The following is a 16,407-nucleotide window of genomic DNA, read 5'->3' as shown; positions in this document are numbered from 1 at the left end:
AATTTTGTCAAATGCTTTTTCTGCATCAATTGATATGACCATGTGGTTTTTTTCTTTCAATTTGTTTATGTGATGTATCACGTTTATTGATTTGCGGATATTGTACCATCCTTGCATCCCTGGGATAAATCCTACTTGGTCATGGTGTATGATCTTTCTGATGTACTGCTGGATCCGATTTGCTAAGATTTTGTTGAGGATTTTGGCATCTATGTTCATGAGGGATATTGGCCTGTAATTCTCTTTCATTGTGTTGTCTTTACCTGGTTTTGGTATTAGGGTGATGCTGGCTTCATAGAATGAGCTTGGAAGTGTTCCTTCCTCTTGAATTTTTTGTAGTAGTCTGAGGAGGATAGGTTTTAGTTCTTCCTTGAATGTTTGGTAAAACTCCCCTGTGAAGCCGTCTGGTCCTGGGCTTTTGTTTTCTGGAAGCTTTTTGATGACTGCTTCAATTTCTTCCATAGTTATTGGCCTGTTGAGATTTTTAGATTCTTCCTGATTGAGTTTTGGAATGTTGTATTTTTCTAGGAATTTGTCCATTTCCTCCAGGTTGTCTAGTTTGCTGGAGTAGAGCTGTCCATAGTATTTTTTAACAATCATTTGTATTTCTGTGGGGTCTGTTGTTATTTCACCTCTTTCATTTCTGATTTTGTTTATTTGGGTCCTCTCTCTTTGCTTCTTGGTGAGTCTGGCTAGAGGTTTGTCAATCTTGTTTATCCTTTCGAAGAACCAGCTCTTGGTTTCATTGATTTTCTGTATTATTTTTTTGGTCTCTATGTTATTTATTTCTGCTCTAATCTTTATTATCTCCTTCCTTCTGCTCACTCTGGGGTTTTCTTGTTGCTCTCTTTCTAATTCTTTGAGTTGTAGAGTTAGCTGATTTACTACCATTTTTTCTTGTTTTTTAGATAGGCCTGTAGAGCTATAAACTTCCCTCTCAGGACTGCTTTCATTGTGTCCCATAGGTTTTGGATTGTTGTGTTTTCATTGTCATTAGTTTCCAGGATGTTTTGAATTTCTTCTTTGATTTCATTGGTAACCCAATCAATATTTAATAGCATGCTATTCAGCTTCCAGGTGTTTGAGTATTTTGGGTTGTTTTTATTGCAGTTTATTTCTAATATTATGCCATCGTGGTCTGCGAAGACGCTTTTTATGATTTCAATCTTCTTGAATTTGGGGATACTTTGCTTGTGACCCAATATATGGTCTATTTTTGAATATGTGTCATGAGCACTTGAGTAGAATGTATATTCCGTGGCACTGGGGTGAAGTGTTCTGAAGATGTCTATTAAGTCCATCTGATCTAGTGAGTCATTTAGTATTGCTGTATCTTTGCTGATTGTTTGTCTAGAGGACTTATCCAGTGATGACAGTGGTGTATTAAAGTCCCCTACTATGATTGTATTGTTGTCGATCTCTCCTTTGATATCTTCCAGAAGATTTTTTATGTATTTGGGTGCTCCTGCATTGGGTGCATATATGTTTATCAGGGTTATATCTTCTTGTTGTATTGATCCTTTTAGTATTATGAAGTGGCCTTCCGTATCTCTTGTTATGGCCTTCACTTTGAGGTCTATTTTGTCCGATATAAGTATTGCTACCCCAGCTTTCTTTTCTTTTCCATTAGCCTGAAAGATATTTTTCCATCCCTTCACTTTCAGTCTGTGTGAGACCTTTCTAATGAGGTGGGTCTCTTGTAGACAGCAAATGTATGGGTCATGATTTTTTATCCATTCAGCCACTCGATATCTTTTGGTTGGAGCATTTAGCCCGTTTACATTTAAAGTTATTATTGAAAGGTACTTGTTTGTAGCCATTTCTTTTTTTGTGTGTGTGGCTGTTTTCTTTCTGGGATTTTTATTTCTTCTTTTTACACCAGTCCCTTTAGCATTTCTTGCATTGCTGGCTTGGTGGTGATAAACTCCCTTAGCCTTTTTTTGTCTGTGAAGCTTCTTATTTCCCCTTCAATTTTGAATGATAGCCTTGCTGGATAGAGTATTCTTGGATTCAGTCCTTTGCTTTGCATCACTTTGTAAATTTCCGTCCATTCTTTTCTGGCCTGATGTGTTTCTGTTGAGAAATCATTTGATAATCTAATGGGAGATCCCTTGTATGTAACTTTCCGTCTCTCTCTTGCAGCCTGTAAGATTCTCTCTTTGTCCTGAACATTTGCCATGGTAATTATGATGTGTCTTGGTGTGGGTCTTTTCGGGTTCACCTTGCTTGGGACTCTCTGGGCTTGTGTGACTTTTTTCTTCCCCACCTCAGGGAAGTTTTCTGATATTATTTCTTCCAATAGGTTTTCTAATCCTTGTTCCTCTTTCTGTTGTTCTGGCACCCCTATTATTCGTATGTTGTTTCGTTTCATGTTGTCCCAAAGCTCCCTTAGGCTCTCCTCCTGTCTTTTAATTTTTTTCTCCAACTGAAGTACAGTTTGGGTGTGTTTTGCTTCCCTGTCTTCTAATTCACTAATTCGGTCTTCCGCTTCTCCTAGTCTACTGTTGATACTTTCAATGGTGTTCTTTATTGCAGCTATATCGCACTTCATTTCTTCTTGGGTCTTAGTTAAGTTGTCGATTTTTTCATCTGTTTCTTCTTGCTTCTTGGATAAGTTGTCGATTTTTTCCTCCATCCGGTGTATGCACTCTAGGACCCTTATTCTGAATTCTTTTTCTGTCATGTTGTATGCCTCTGTATCACTTAGCTGCTTTTCTGGTGAGTCCTCCTTTTCTTTCCTTTGGGGATTTCTTTGTCTACCCATGTTTGATCTCACTGACGTATATAGATATTGAGTCGTTCAGTGGCTGCTCCCTAGGTGGCAGTGGCTCCTCAGGCTGTGGTTGCTCCTTGGGCGGTTGTGGTAGCAGCTGCTCCTCTGTTGTTAGCGGGTCTTCTGATGGGTGCTGTTCACAGCTGTTGTGGCTCTTCTGGCTGGTGGAGGGAGGCTTCACCCACAGCAGCTGTTCCTCAGACAGAGCGTGTGGAGATCAGGAGGCCGCTGTTGCTTGGATCTGCTGCGTTGATTTAAAGGCACAAAATACAACACAACAAGGCACAACGTACCAGGCACTGAACACAAATGAATTACGGTATTAATAACCCCAAATAAAGATGGCCACCCAAGCTAAGAGAGTTGGGGGGTAAGGAAGAAAGAAGAGAAAAAGATAGAGAGAAAGACAGAAAAAAGAGAAAAAAAGAAAAAAAGAAGAAAAAGAAAAAAAAAGAAAAATAGAATGAAGTAGAAGAGGGGAGGAGACTATTCATATGAGGAGAAAACTCCGATAGAACCGCCACTAATCCCAACAAATTCCAGCAACGGATCTCTGGAGTGAATACAAACTACAAACAGCCAATAATATCAAGTGAGGCAAGGGAAAGCAGAAGCACAAAAATAACTGGCCGGGGGTGGGGTGGGGAGGGGAAATGGGAGACAGAAAAAGAAAAAGAAAAAGCAGAACAACCTCACATACAATCCTTAAAGAAAAGAAAAGAAAAAAAAAAAACACAATATACTCAACAATCGAGCAAGCAACAACAGAACAATAGAGAAAAGGAGAGAATAAAAAATTTGGATAGTGAAGAAAGATAAGGGAGAGGTGGATAAGGATTTAGAGCAGGTGATTGGAAAAGGGATATATAAGTAGGGTGAAATTTAGACAGGGCGTATGAAGAATAGGAAAAATCTAAAGCAGGAATAGGGTAAGAGAAACAGGACAGCAAAAGGGGAAAAGTGGGGAAGAGAGTTTTAGCACAGCAGCACAATTGAGGTAGAGGAAAATGATGCTAAAGGAACGATGAAAATAGAATGGAGAACCTTAGTCCCAAAATAAAATAAAGAGAAAATAAAATGACACTTTAAAAAAAAAATGGTAAAATGGCAGCAGTAATAATACTGGTTAAAAATAAAAATGTAGTAATTAAAAGGGTAATATCAGGTGATGAAAAAAGAAAATAAATGGTTTCTTAGTTAAAAGGTGAAACAATAATTAAAAAAAATAATTAAAAAAAATGGGCTGTAATGAAGGTGCTTCAGATCTTCTGCTCCTCTTTTTGGCACACCAGGTATTCAGGAGAATGTTGAATTATCCTCTGATACACTGTTCCTCTGTGTTGTAAGCCACAGTCCTGATTTTAAGGCAGGCTACATTGGTTTCCCAGACAGCCCTTATCTGTATTTACAGAAGAGTCAGTTCATGGCTCTGCCTCTGGGTGGCAGTGCGTCGGGATTGACCTCCGAGGGTATAGGACCTCTCTGACCAGGTGTTCTCTATTGTACCGGAAGCTGGTTTGGGAATGTCCTCCGCCCAGAGCTGGTTTTCCAGTAGTCACTCCCCGCTCTGTTTCCCAGGCTCCCCCAAAACAGCCTTCCCTTACAAGCTCTGTGACTGACCCCAACTGGGTAGTCCCTTGCACTGGGTTCAACAATCAAACGCACAGATTTAAGAGCCTGGGAAGTTGTGCGAACTCGCAACGCTTCACCTTCCAAATCTGCGCGAAGTCTCTGCGCGCGCTCTGGCTCCTGGCACCGAGTAGCCGGCAAACTGGCGTAATCTGAGGCTGCCCGTTTGTGTCCCGTCCAACTGTGGGCTTATTTATAGCGTTCCCTTCTGCCAGCAGCCCTGGGGGTGCCCTTCCACACTCGTGGGTCACGCTGGCTCCAACGGCCGCGGTCTTTGTGGGGCGCAGAGCCCCCACCCCCCTGCGCGCGTTCCACTCTCCAACCTAAACTGCAAACCGCACCTTTGGGGAAAGTCTAACCTTTCTGTGGGGAGAAGCCGAGTTCCTCTGAGTTCACGTAGTCGCGCTGCTTGAGAGCCGTTGTTGCCGGGTTAGTAGCTGGTCTCTGGATGCCGGAGACAGTCACCCAAGATGGCACGGTCTCCGCGGCTGTGCCGGCGCACCTGGAGAGGTTTCAGCCTCAGCCTCTAACCGTTCCCTTTATCTAGGATTTCTCTGTCTTTCCTGGCTGCAGACTGTCTCAGCTGAATCTCCTCTGCTTATTCGGGCTGTATGCTACCCGTTTCAGCTGCCCGCCCTTATCTGCTCCGGGACAAGGCACCGACACGTCTGTCTAAACCTCCGCCATTTTCTCTCTCTCCTTGGGGTTTTAGTGTGTGTGTGTGTGTGTGTGTGTGTGTGTGTTTCCCCCTCTCATTTTTACTTTTATTTAGGTTCTTGCTGGAGGCAGGCCAGGGTGACCAGATGTCAAGGGTGAGGATTCGCTCTAAACCCACTTAGCAGGGCTCCTGCAGGGCCTAGCCCAGTGCCTGTGTGTGAAGGATGCTCACTGAATGATTGACGGGCAGTGAGTGGTTACCAGGCGGGGGCGGGGATGCTGAAGCCTTTATCCTCACCGTGTACCTTCCCGTCTCCATCATCAGGAAGCACTGGGAAGGGCCTGTTTTCTCAGGGAGCTCAAAGGCATGAGCTACACTTGTGGGCCGTCCTTCACCCCTTCCTCCAGGTCAGGAGCTGAGCGGGGCAGGGCCGCCTGCTCTCCTATTGGCTGGATAGCTCAGAACCCCCCAGGGGCTCCTCTCCCCACTTCAGCCCAGATCCACCTCCCAGCACTTACACGGCGACACGCACAGGTCAGGACTGGGCAGGGGGCCTGCACAGGCAGATCTCCAGTCACCGCCACGACGTGGGGGCCTGACTTCCCTCCCTGGGCTTCCAGGCTCTTTGGGGAGCTTCTATGAGGTGCACCCACAGTAGGAGTTCTAAAGCCACCCAGAGACTTCCTATCGGTTACCTGGGCCGAAAGGTGGTGAATGGTCTCTATGGTTGGATAAATAATAGGCTGGAGGACTGCTGATGCCAGCCTCCTGGGAGCTAGGAATGGCGAGCTCCGGGCGCTGCCCTCAGGCCTGCTCACTTGGCATTTATATCAGGGAGAATGTGGATGTGGATACTGAGCCATTATGTTCATTAGGATTTGTGGTGGGAGGTAGGTCATATATCAACAGATTGGACCAATGGACTACACTGAATAGGGAGTAATTACAGGGGAAAAGGTTGGTTTCTGCCTTTAAGCCCCCCCGCAAATCTATCATGTGCATGCAGGATGAGTTGGACTGAGTTTAACTCAAGCACATAAAAAAAAGACCTATGGTTTTTAGGCAATGCAAGGCCAGTATGAGCAATGCAAGGCCAGTATGAAGCCAGGGATGTGATGTACCCAAAAAACTACTGCTATCTGGTTGCATTAACAGAGGCATAGGCTATAGAACAGAGGAGGTGACTGGTACTTTTACTTTCTGTGCCAGCTGATCTCGCCTTGAAGATGGTGTTTAGTTCTGACAGTCACATTTTAATACGGACATTTCCTTATAACGTCAATGGAGGGCAATTAGCCTGATGAGGCAACTTACTGCCAGTGTATATAAATAAAAGTTGGAAAGATTTAGCTTGAAGAAGGAAGATTTGCAGGGCCCTAGCCAGTTTGGCTCAGTGGATAGAGTGTCGGCCGAGGACTGAAGGGTCGTGGGTCCACTTCCGGTCAAGGGCAGGTACCTCTGTTGCAGGCTCGATCCCCAGCCCTGGTCAGGGCGTGCAGAAGGCAACCAATCGATTGTCTCTCTCACAGCGATGTTTTTCTCTCTGTCTCTCCCCCTCCCTTCCACTTGCTCTAAAAATCAATGGAAAAATATCCTTGCGTGAGGATTAACCAAAAAAAGAAGAGAAGAGAAGAGAAGAGAGAAAGAGAGAGAGAGAGAGAGAGAGAGAGAGAGAGAGAGGGAGAGAGAAAGAAAGAAAGAAAGAAAGGGAAAGAAGGGAAGGAAGGAAAGAAAAAAGAAAGAAATATTGATTTGCTGGGTTCATGATAGGTGACAATCTTTAGCGGGGTTCCTTCTGGGAGAGTGATCTGACATACCCTATGGGCCTCACACTACAGCAGCGGTTCTCAACCTGTGGGTCGCGACCCCTTTGGCGGTCGAACGACCCTTTCACAGGGGTCGCCTAAGACCATCCTGCCTATCAGATGTTTACATGACGATTCATCACAGTAGCAGCATGACAGTGATGAAGTAGCAACGAAAATAATGTTATGGTTGGGTCACCACATGAGGAACTGTATTTAAAGGGCCAGAAGGTTGAGAACCACTGCCCTGGAGCTTTCTGTGACGATAGCCTGTTTTATGTCTGTGCTGCTTAATAGCTGCTAGACTGATGTGGCGTTTGAGCAATTAAAATGTGGGAACCAACTTTTAAGTTGAACTTTAACCAATTAAAATTTAAATTTGCATAGCCAAGTGTGACCACCTTATTGGACAGTGCAGCTCTAGAGGGCATATAAAAGACTAGACCCGGATTGGCAATCTTTTTTTTCTTCTGTAAAAGGCAAGATAGTAACTATTTTGGGCTTTGCGGGTCAGACGGTGTCTGTAGAACGACTCAACTTTGCAGTGCGAACGTATACAGGAACAGTATTTAAAAGAACGAGTGTGTCTGTGTTGCCAATAAAACTTTATGGAAGCTGAAATTTGAATGTAATTTTTTACATGTCACAAAATGTTCTTCTTCTTTTGGTTTTTTTCCAGCTATTTAAAAAGTGTATGAAAACCATTCTTAGCTCACAGGCTGTACAAAAATAGGTGGCAGGCTGGATTTGGCCTGCGGGCTGTAGTTTGCTGACCCTGGTGTAGACCGTGGGGGGAAGCCTCAAGGAGTCATATGTAAATTCAATACAGGAAGACAGTGATTAATTAGAGGTAGCCGGGAATGGAGTGAGCATCGCCAGTGAGTGACAAGTTTCTTGTTCCTAAAGGCCTCAAGTACAGGCTGGCTAATTACCCAGCAAGGGGTGATAGGGAAATGTGTCTATTGAATATAAGCAATATGAGAATTTTCTCCTAATTCTGCGGGAGTATTGAGATCAGGATGACACGTGGCTGCTTTAAAATTATACCTGCTTTGCCCGGCCAGCGTGGCTCAGTGGTTGAGCATCGACCTATGAACCAGGAGGTCACGGTTCCATTCCTGGTCAGGGCACACGCCCGGGTTTCGGGCTCGATCCCCAGCTGGGGTCGTGCAGGAGGCAGCCGATCCATGATTCTCTCTCATCCCTGATGTATCTATCTCTCCCTCTCTGAAATCAATAAAAATATTTTAAAAATAAAATGATACCTGCTCCGTAGAGGGAAGTACGTTGCTCTCACTCACGTGGGACTTACTAGTATTCTGAGCCCCTTGTTGCTGGAACAAGGACGTATGGGGGGTGTGCTGACTTCATTGCTTTGGCCCCGCTGGGGAGCGCAGTCACGGCGGGGGGGCTCTTTTTTTTTTTAAAAATATATTTTATTGATTTTTTTACAGAGAGGAAGGGAGAGAGATAGAGAGTTAGAAATATCGATGAGAGAGAAACATCGATCAGCTGCCTCCTGCACATCTCCTACTGGGGATGTGCCCGAAACCCAGGTACATGCCCTTGACCGGAATCGAACCCGGGACCTTTCAGTCCGCAGGCTGACGCTCTATCCACTGAGCCAAACCGGTTTCGGCATGGCGGGGGGGCTCTTATGTCCATTTATGCGCAGCCCACTGGCCAAATACCACCTGTCTGTCACCGAGTCACCCTTCCAGGGACGAGGTGGCTTGGGCTGGGGAGCTTCACCTCTAGTTAGTTCTTCCTGTGGCTGTGCCTCCTAATGTAGCTGGAGAAGGTCCCCTCCAACATTCCCCCCTCCAGACAAATGGGGAAACCATTGCTCTCTAGGGGGCTCGGGGCTCGGTCCAGAGTGAACTTGACCCAACGGGCCACGCTGCGAAGCCTTGACTGTCCAGAGTTGGGGATCAGCCTGCGGACAGCCGGAGATTGGGCTGTTTCTCTTGCCGTCACCTCTGCCTTCTTGTCTCTTCCTTCCCCTTTGCCCGGCTTCTGTCCATTTTACTTCCAAGTAGCTTCTCTGCCAAAATAAGCAGCAATAAGAAACCCACAGCTTCTCGCGATGACGAGAGAAGCTGAACGTGCATTCCTTGCGCGCCTGTATCCAATCCCCAAGCCCCTCTCGCCATCACTTTTGTACAACACAGAAAGCTTTAAAAAAAAAAAAAACACCCTTTATTTTGGGGATTTAAAAAAATGGAGACATATCTGACATGCAACATTCTGTAAATTTAAGGTGACACGTGTTTATTGCAATGTGGTTGCCACGGTCGCGTTCGCTCACACCTCTGTGCCATCCCATAATTATCATTCCTTCTAGCACTGGGAGCCATCGGGATCGACTCTCTTCATTGTTACTGTCATAGCTTTGTTGTCTAGAACCGCTGCACTGGGGATGAGATTTCCAGGCCTTGTTTATTTACTAGTTGCAACGGTGAGCCCTTTGACGAGATCCCTGCCGTCTCCTGTTTTGGGGTCGCAGCTTCCCCAGGGACCGACTTCCACCCGGTCTCCTGTCACTGACACCCACCTCCTGCCTCCTCTGTTACTGGCAGCAAATCTCCGGGAAGCTTTCGACGCGTCGTAGTGACACACCTTTGCTCTAACGTCTCGATTCGGTGTGTTTCGTTTCAGATCATTGCCTTCGATGAGCTGAGGACAGATTTTAAGAGCCCCATAGACCAGTGCAACCCCGTGCATGCGGTAAGTGGAGGGTGCTGGTGGCGGGGCAGGGAGTGCCCCCACAGGCCACCCAGGGCCTGGGAAGGAGGGCGAGGTTCCGATGAGTAGGACGAGTAGAGAACATTTCCGGCTCTGACTGTACCTCCACGCCTGGCTCAAGGCTGTTGAGGGGACTTCTTGTTCTCCGGGCCTGCTGAGGTCTTGATTTCTCTTGCAACTCAAGTATGGCAGCCCCAGGCGCCCAGATAGGAAATGCCTGCTGTGCTGTGGCTGTTGAGTCCTCAAGGCCTGGTTGAATGGGAGGGAGCTCCGTGGTGTCCCCATGTTGGGCAGGTATAGGAGCATCGTTAGGGGTCGCCCCGCTCTGATAGGGTGGGTTGATGTCCAGGCTCCTAGTCCCATAGCCATCACCAGGAAGCATTCATCTGGACAAGCTCTGTGGGCTCGAGGTCGCCTGCCCCTGGGGACTCTCCTGATGTCTGGTTGTCTGGTCCGGGTGCAGCACGTGCTGTGCCCAGAGTCTCACCGCCCATCTTGCTCATGGGCCGTGCCTGCTGCCCTGCCCTGGAACGGATGCAGGGAGAGGCATGAAAGCAGGGCCTGGAGAAGGACCTCACTTCTGTTGAGTGGGTGGGTGTTGGCTGCCCGCTTCTCTGGTCATGCCAGCCCATGTCCTGGAGCCAGGGGCCAACCATGTGTGTGGACAGAGCCTTTTCCGAACTCATTCCAGACCAGCCCTGCTGGGCTCAAGAGATGGAGCATCTCTCTCTCTCTCTCTCTCTCTCTCTCTCTCTCTCTCTCTCTCACACACACACACACACACACACACACACACAGAGCTCATTCAAGTGTGTGGCTCCATCTACACTCGCTGGGCCTATGTTAGTTGAAGCTCCTTTTGTTTGAATCAGGGTTCGCTAGTGTGATGCCATCTAAACCTGGAAGGCTTGTGGCAGCATTCTCTTTTTTAAAATGCTTTTTTATTGATTTCAGAGAGGAAGGGAGAGGGAGAGAGAGATAGAAACATCAATGATGAGAGAGAATCATCGATTGGCTGCCTCCTGCAGGCCCCACACTGGGGATCGAGCCGGCAACCCGGGCCTGTGCCCTGACCGGGAATCGAACCATGACCTCCTGGTTCATAGGTCAACGCTCAACCACTGAGCCACGCGGGGCTTGTCTGAGATTTTAAAACAATCCATAAAACCCACGTTTTCCCAGTTCCAATGATGTTACTCCCTGGCAGGAGTCCTGTTAAACGCTCTGATGCCTCGTTAACTCATCTTCAGGCCTGAGGGCCCCTGTAGTGGCATTTCAGGACCAGGTGGCCTGAAAAAGCTACCTCCCTGGTCGGTGACAACAGCACAGAAAGGCCTGGATTACAAGTGATTGCTGAGTGGGGTGATGCGTTTCTCTCAGAAGCTGTGGGATGCCGCGCTGCTGGGGTCTCATTTAGGGGGAGATTACTTCCTTTAAGTACACTCAGTCTAGACCAGTGGTTCTCAACCTTCGTAACGCCTCGACCCTTTAATACAGTTCCTCATATGTGGTGACCCCCAACCATAAAATTATTTTCGTTGCTACTTCATCACTGTAAGTTGCTACTGTTATGAATCGTCATGTAAATATCTGATATGCAGGATGTATTGTCATTGTTACAAATTGAACATCATGAAAGCATAGTGATTAATCACAAAAACAATATATAATTATATATGTGTTTTCTGATGGTCTTAGGCGACCCCTGTGAAAGGGTCATTCGACCCCCAAAGGGGTCACGACCCACAGGTTGAGAACCGCTGCTCTAGACAGACAAAGCCAATGGGCAGAGAACGTCCCTTCCTCAGACACTAATCAGGCACATGTGCTCTCTGACACCCTCGCGGGAAGTCCTCCCAGGGGGCCGGCTGCAGGCTTTGGGACAGTCAGTGAGCACGTGGTGCCGGTCAGCAGTCTGACCGTCTTACAGGTGCGTGGAGGTGAGCGAGACTTTGTGTAGAAACAGTACAGACGCCTCTGCTGGAGAGAGGGAGGCTGAGCCCACACTGTTTGCTGGTGGAGTTCTTCTAAGAGCAGGTGACCAGGTAGATGGGGAAACTCGTTAGGAAAAGCCACCGGTGGGGGCTGCACACCCTCTGGCCGGGAGGGGCCTCGGACGGGGGCTGCCTCCTCTCCTGAGGTCACTGTGGGTGCGTCCCTCGCTCTAACCCGCCTCTCCTTTCTCTCTTGTGCGTCCTGACAGAGGGAACGGCTGAGGAACATCGAGCGCATCTGCTTCCTTCTGCGGAAGGTCAGTGCCAGAGCCACGGTCAGGTGTGGTCACAGCGGAGGGGCTGGTGCCTGCTCCTGTCATGTCTCCCCGGGGGGATGGGGGCGGGGGGAGCCAGCGATGGGTTCTTTGGACGCCTCCAGAGACAAGAGGAGCCAATTAAAAGGGGTGGCCATCAACCCATTGGCAGGATAGTGCTGGGTAATTGAAGTGCCTGTGGTTGGACTCAGAGCTGCTTTATCTTTTCATAATCACAGCAGGCGCACAGCCTTTGTTCCTGTCTGGTGCTGGGCTCAGGGACCTTTGTAGCTGGATGACGGGTTTGCTCTGAGGTTTCAGCCTGCCGCTCGGCGTGGCAGTTTGATTGGCAGCCTCATTGGGAGTCGGAGGGGCGGGAGGGGAGGTGTGATTAAAGGGGGAGCCAGGCATTCAGAGAGCTGCCCTGAATGGAGGGCTGAGGGTCACAGCTGCCCTACACACACGTAGGAGGCACACGTGTGCACGCAAATTCACGTGTGTGCGTGCAGCTCAGGCCTGGCAGTGAGCACCATCTGTGGCAGAGCCGGGACGCCAAAGCGACCAGCCTGCCACTCTCCAGGCAGGAAAGTGTGTGTGTGTTTTCGCAGCAAAGTATAGAGAACAGGTACTTGCTGGTAAAATGAGCGGAGTCTCTGGCCTTGAGCCAAAGGACGCCCCTGACCTCTGTCCAGAGCAGACGGGTCACAGGCCCTAGGAAAGCTGCCTGTCCACGAAACAGAGGTTTTGAGCTTCGTGTGAGTGGGCGGGACAGCAGATGCCCGGCCAACGCCCATCAAAGGAAAAGAGTGTGCCAGCGTTCGAACCCTTTTCTGTGTTTCACTACCGATGTCTATTGGGAGAGAGGACTTCATCGAGAAGTTAATCAGGTTCCTACATTTGGATTCGGGGTAATGCACGCGTCTGTAAATGATTTTCTCAGGTGGCATCTTGGGCACTCCAGCCGTCGCCTCCATGGTCCCTGGTTCTTTGATTCTAAGTGCCTTTCACACTCCTCTTTACCCCTCTCACCCCCCTAAGCTGAGTGGACCCGCCAGGATTCTCGGCTGAGTGCAAGCCCATCACCTCATAGCCTTGCTCGTCCTTCTGTGTGGCTTGGCCATGGACCCCGGCCAGACAGTAGGCCATGGCCTGTGGCTGCCTTTGCCAAGGTCCTGCTGTCCAAACCCTTGGACCTTCCAAAGTCAGAGGCAAGGATAGTGAAATAGGCAGGCTATGGGAGAATTAGCATTAGCATCTGCAAATTTGCATATAGTTTGCATACATTTTTATGAACACGAGACGGAGGCATCTGACTGCAGGAAACAGTGCGGCAAGTACCCTTTCCTGCCTTTTTGCCCTTTTTATCTCCCCAGGCTTCTTCTTCCCAGGCCGCTGCCTCCGCGGCTTCTGTGCCAGTGAACGCGGCTGCTGTTCGTTGTAGTGGGAAATGCAGGGGAGGGAAGTTCAAGGTCAAGGAAGCACTAATGTCAGCACTTTAGGTCTTTAAAAAAAGTTTTTAAAAAATTGATTTCAGAGAGAGGAAGGGAGATGGAGAGAGAGATAGAAACATCAGTGATGAGAGAGAATCATCTATCGGCCGCCTCCTGCACGCCCCCTACTGGGGATCGAGCGTGCAACCTGGGCATGTGCCCCAACCAGGGAATTGATCCGTGACCTCCTGGTTCATAGGTCAACACTCAACCACAAAGTCACACCCGCCGGGTAAGACTTTAGGTCTTATAGCTGTGCCTGGTCACACAGTCTGCGGCGTTCCCACCCCGTTGGGAGCTGAGCTGGTGTGGCGAGCACCCCGTCACCATCTCCAGGCAGCAACAAGCCACGTGCCTGCAGCTGTATTTCCTCATGGCGTCGTCCTCCTGCCCCGGTCCTCCTGCTGTGAGCACACCCATCCTTTTGCCACTTGGCTCTGTGAGCTCTTCCCCTCTGTGTCTCTGTGCCCTGGGTCCCCAGGGCCATTTTCACAGATGTGAGCGTGATTTCTTTCTGAATGTAATTTTAAGTTGGTGTTTCTGACGGTCTGGCCACCGAGGTCTTATTTTTTAGCCTAATTTGGTAGCTCACAGACACATTGAGGATGTAAGCTAAAATGTAAGCTCTGGAAGGACGGTGACTTTGTTCTGTGGACTGTCACCTCTAGTGACACGGCAGGAAGAGCAGGGTAGCCTGCCGACGGTGCTCAGTAAACATTCAGGGAGTTGTCGCCGAAGCTGACTCATAATCTACCTCCTTGTCGGGAACTGGGGTCATCAATACTCTCTTCATTATCTCAACAGTGTCCACGACATCGCACACAACTGATATTTTATTTCATTCACTGCTTACACCCGTCTGTAGTTTATAGCCACACTGAACTGTATTGTGCTCATCGCAGACACAGAGGCCTGCAGCCGCCACTGTCTCCATCCCATTCCTCTGCCCTCTTTGTCGTTGGTATTTTGACGCCTTATTAACGCCTTCTCTCAGCCAGTCTGCTTCCTCTCCCCCTCCCCCAAGGTGGTATGGGGTGGTGAATTCCGAGGGCTTCTGCCTCCCGATCCACTGGGCAGCGCTCAGTGCAACCCTAAAGGGGGTAAGGAGAACAGCGCCACCCTCGGGGGGTCGTGAGAATTAAAGGAGACAACACGTGTGCTTCTAGCTCATCAATGCTCAGCCTGTAGTAGGTGTTAGTTTTATTATTACTATCCTGACCCTTAGCTGCTGCCTAAAGGTCCTTAGCGCGTCCCTGAGTTCACACTTGGCATGGAGCAGGCTGGGGCCACCCCCCTCGCTCTGGGGTCAGTGCCCTTTGATGTTTGAGCAGAGTCACGAAGCAGGAAGCCCGCGCCTCCTCCCTCCCGGCTCTTCCACCCTCAGGGGCTTCTGGTTGAGATCCCCAGTGGTGAGCGGCTGCCATCAAACCTTTGGGTTGGGTGTTTCGGGGGCCCCGGAACGGTCACCTCCCTTAGACTCAGCGAGAACCTCAGGTCCGAGATGGTGGGGAGTCAGGCTGAGCCTGTGCCTAGTTGCATGGCTTCGGACGATGTCCCTTCCTGCGTGACAGTGCTGTGCCAGAGGTTAGCCATTTGCTGACTCTACAAATGTGCAAGGAGACACTTCAAACCTTGTCCCAATTTCCTTGACCCAAGCGGAGGCTAGTAAATGCCTCCTGGTTCATCTGCCAGAGCCCGGGGAGAGAGCCATGTCGCATTGGAGCTCGGTATCTGTCCTGCCGACAGTCACATGCTTGGAGAAGTGGTCACGGAGCCCCTGCCACAGGGAGCGCCTTCATTCCCAGCGCTTCCATCTGCTAATGCGGTTCCTCTCGCCCCACCCTGGAGCAGACGGTGTACTTTGATGGAGAGAGAAAATGCAGTGAAAAGAGACGCATAGACTCACAGGCGGCTGTTGGGAACGCCTTAGCGAGACCAGCCGTGACTCAGGAATTTTCCGGATGGGAATTCTCTGTTTCTTGGGGGATTTCTAAAGTGTGACAATGGTCGTAGCTGCCTGCATTTCTTGAGTGACTACTATATGCCTTTAAAAGTGTTAACTCTTTTAATCCTCACAACCCTATGCAGTAGCCCCACTTCACAGATGAGGAAGTCAAGGCCGAGGGAGGTTAAGAGCATGTCCCTGGGCCTCAGACCTCGTAAGTTAGTGGAGCTGGGACCCGAAGGCAAGTCGGTCTAACCAGAGCCCACATGTTCACCAGCCCATTGATAGGGGGCATCACGGGTTCTCTTTGCAAGAAGCTCCGTGAGGCCCATCCCTCCGGTAATACTGCTCAGCTCTTTTAAAGGGAAGATACAAGTGCCAAGAGCCAGTAGGGCCTCGGGGACCCTGTAACAGGCCTGGCTCCCTGTGATGGAGCCACGTGGGATCCTGGACGGTTCTTTCCAATTCCATTGAACTTCTTGGTAGGATAGCTCACCCCTGGAGGGAATGTTTAGAGAAAAGTAAAAATATCCTGGAACAAAACCTGCAACTAGTTTAGAATCCATGCCTCATGTATAATTTATTTCCAGATACTTTCTGTGGCAAACTTCTTGTTAGTCAGAGGGAAAGAGGGTACATTTAAAATACATATATATTTTTTATTGGTTTCAGAGAGGAAGGGAGAGGGAGAGAGAGAGAGAAACATCATTGAGTAGAGAGAATCATAGATCAGCTGCTTCCTGCACACCCACACTGGGGATCCTGGGGATCGAGCCCCCAAGCTGGGCACGTGCCCTTTCCCTGTCCCAGTCCTCCAGGGTCTGCTTTAGAGCGCCGTCATTCTCTAAATCAGTGGTTCTCAACCTTCTGGCCCTTTCAATACAGTTCCTCATGTGGTGACCCAACCATCAAATTATTTTCGTTGCTACTTCATCACTGTCATGTTGCTACTGTTATGAATCGTCATGTAAGTATCTGATATGCAGGATGGTCTGAGGCGACCCCTGTGAAAGGGTCGTTCGACCGCCAGAGGGGTCGTGACCCACAGGTTGAGAACCGCTGCTCTAAATGAAAGCAGTAGTTGGCTAACTGGTGCCTAAGTGGACCAACCGAT

General features: G+C 48.9%; 1 protein-coding gene across 1 annotated transcript in view; it reads left to right on the top strand.

Moving 5' to 3' along the window:
• CNIH3 (cornichon family AMPA receptor auxiliary protein 3) overlaps window positions 1-16,407 on the top strand; it is a 50,617-nt gene that overhangs the window by 21,026 nt on the left and 13,184 nt on the right. Inside the window, exons 2-3 of the mRNA XM_081114367.1 lie at window positions 9,524-9,592; window positions 11,814-11,861. Of these exons, the coding sequence (XP_080970493.1) occupies window positions 9,524-9,592; window positions 11,814-11,861 (117 nt within the window). The remainder of the gene's footprint in view (window positions 1-9,523; window positions 9,593-11,813; window positions 11,862-16,407) is intronic.

This window comes from Myotis nattereri (assembly GCF_964212035.1).
Source record: "Myotis nattereri genome assembly, chromosome: 20".
In the NCBI taxonomy this organism is placed as follows: Eukaryota; Metazoa; Chordata; class Mammalia; order Chiroptera; family Vespertilionidae; genus Myotis; species Myotis nattereri.
Note: the sequence above shows the minus strand (reverse complement) of the source record. Positions and strands in the feature narration are given on the sequence as shown.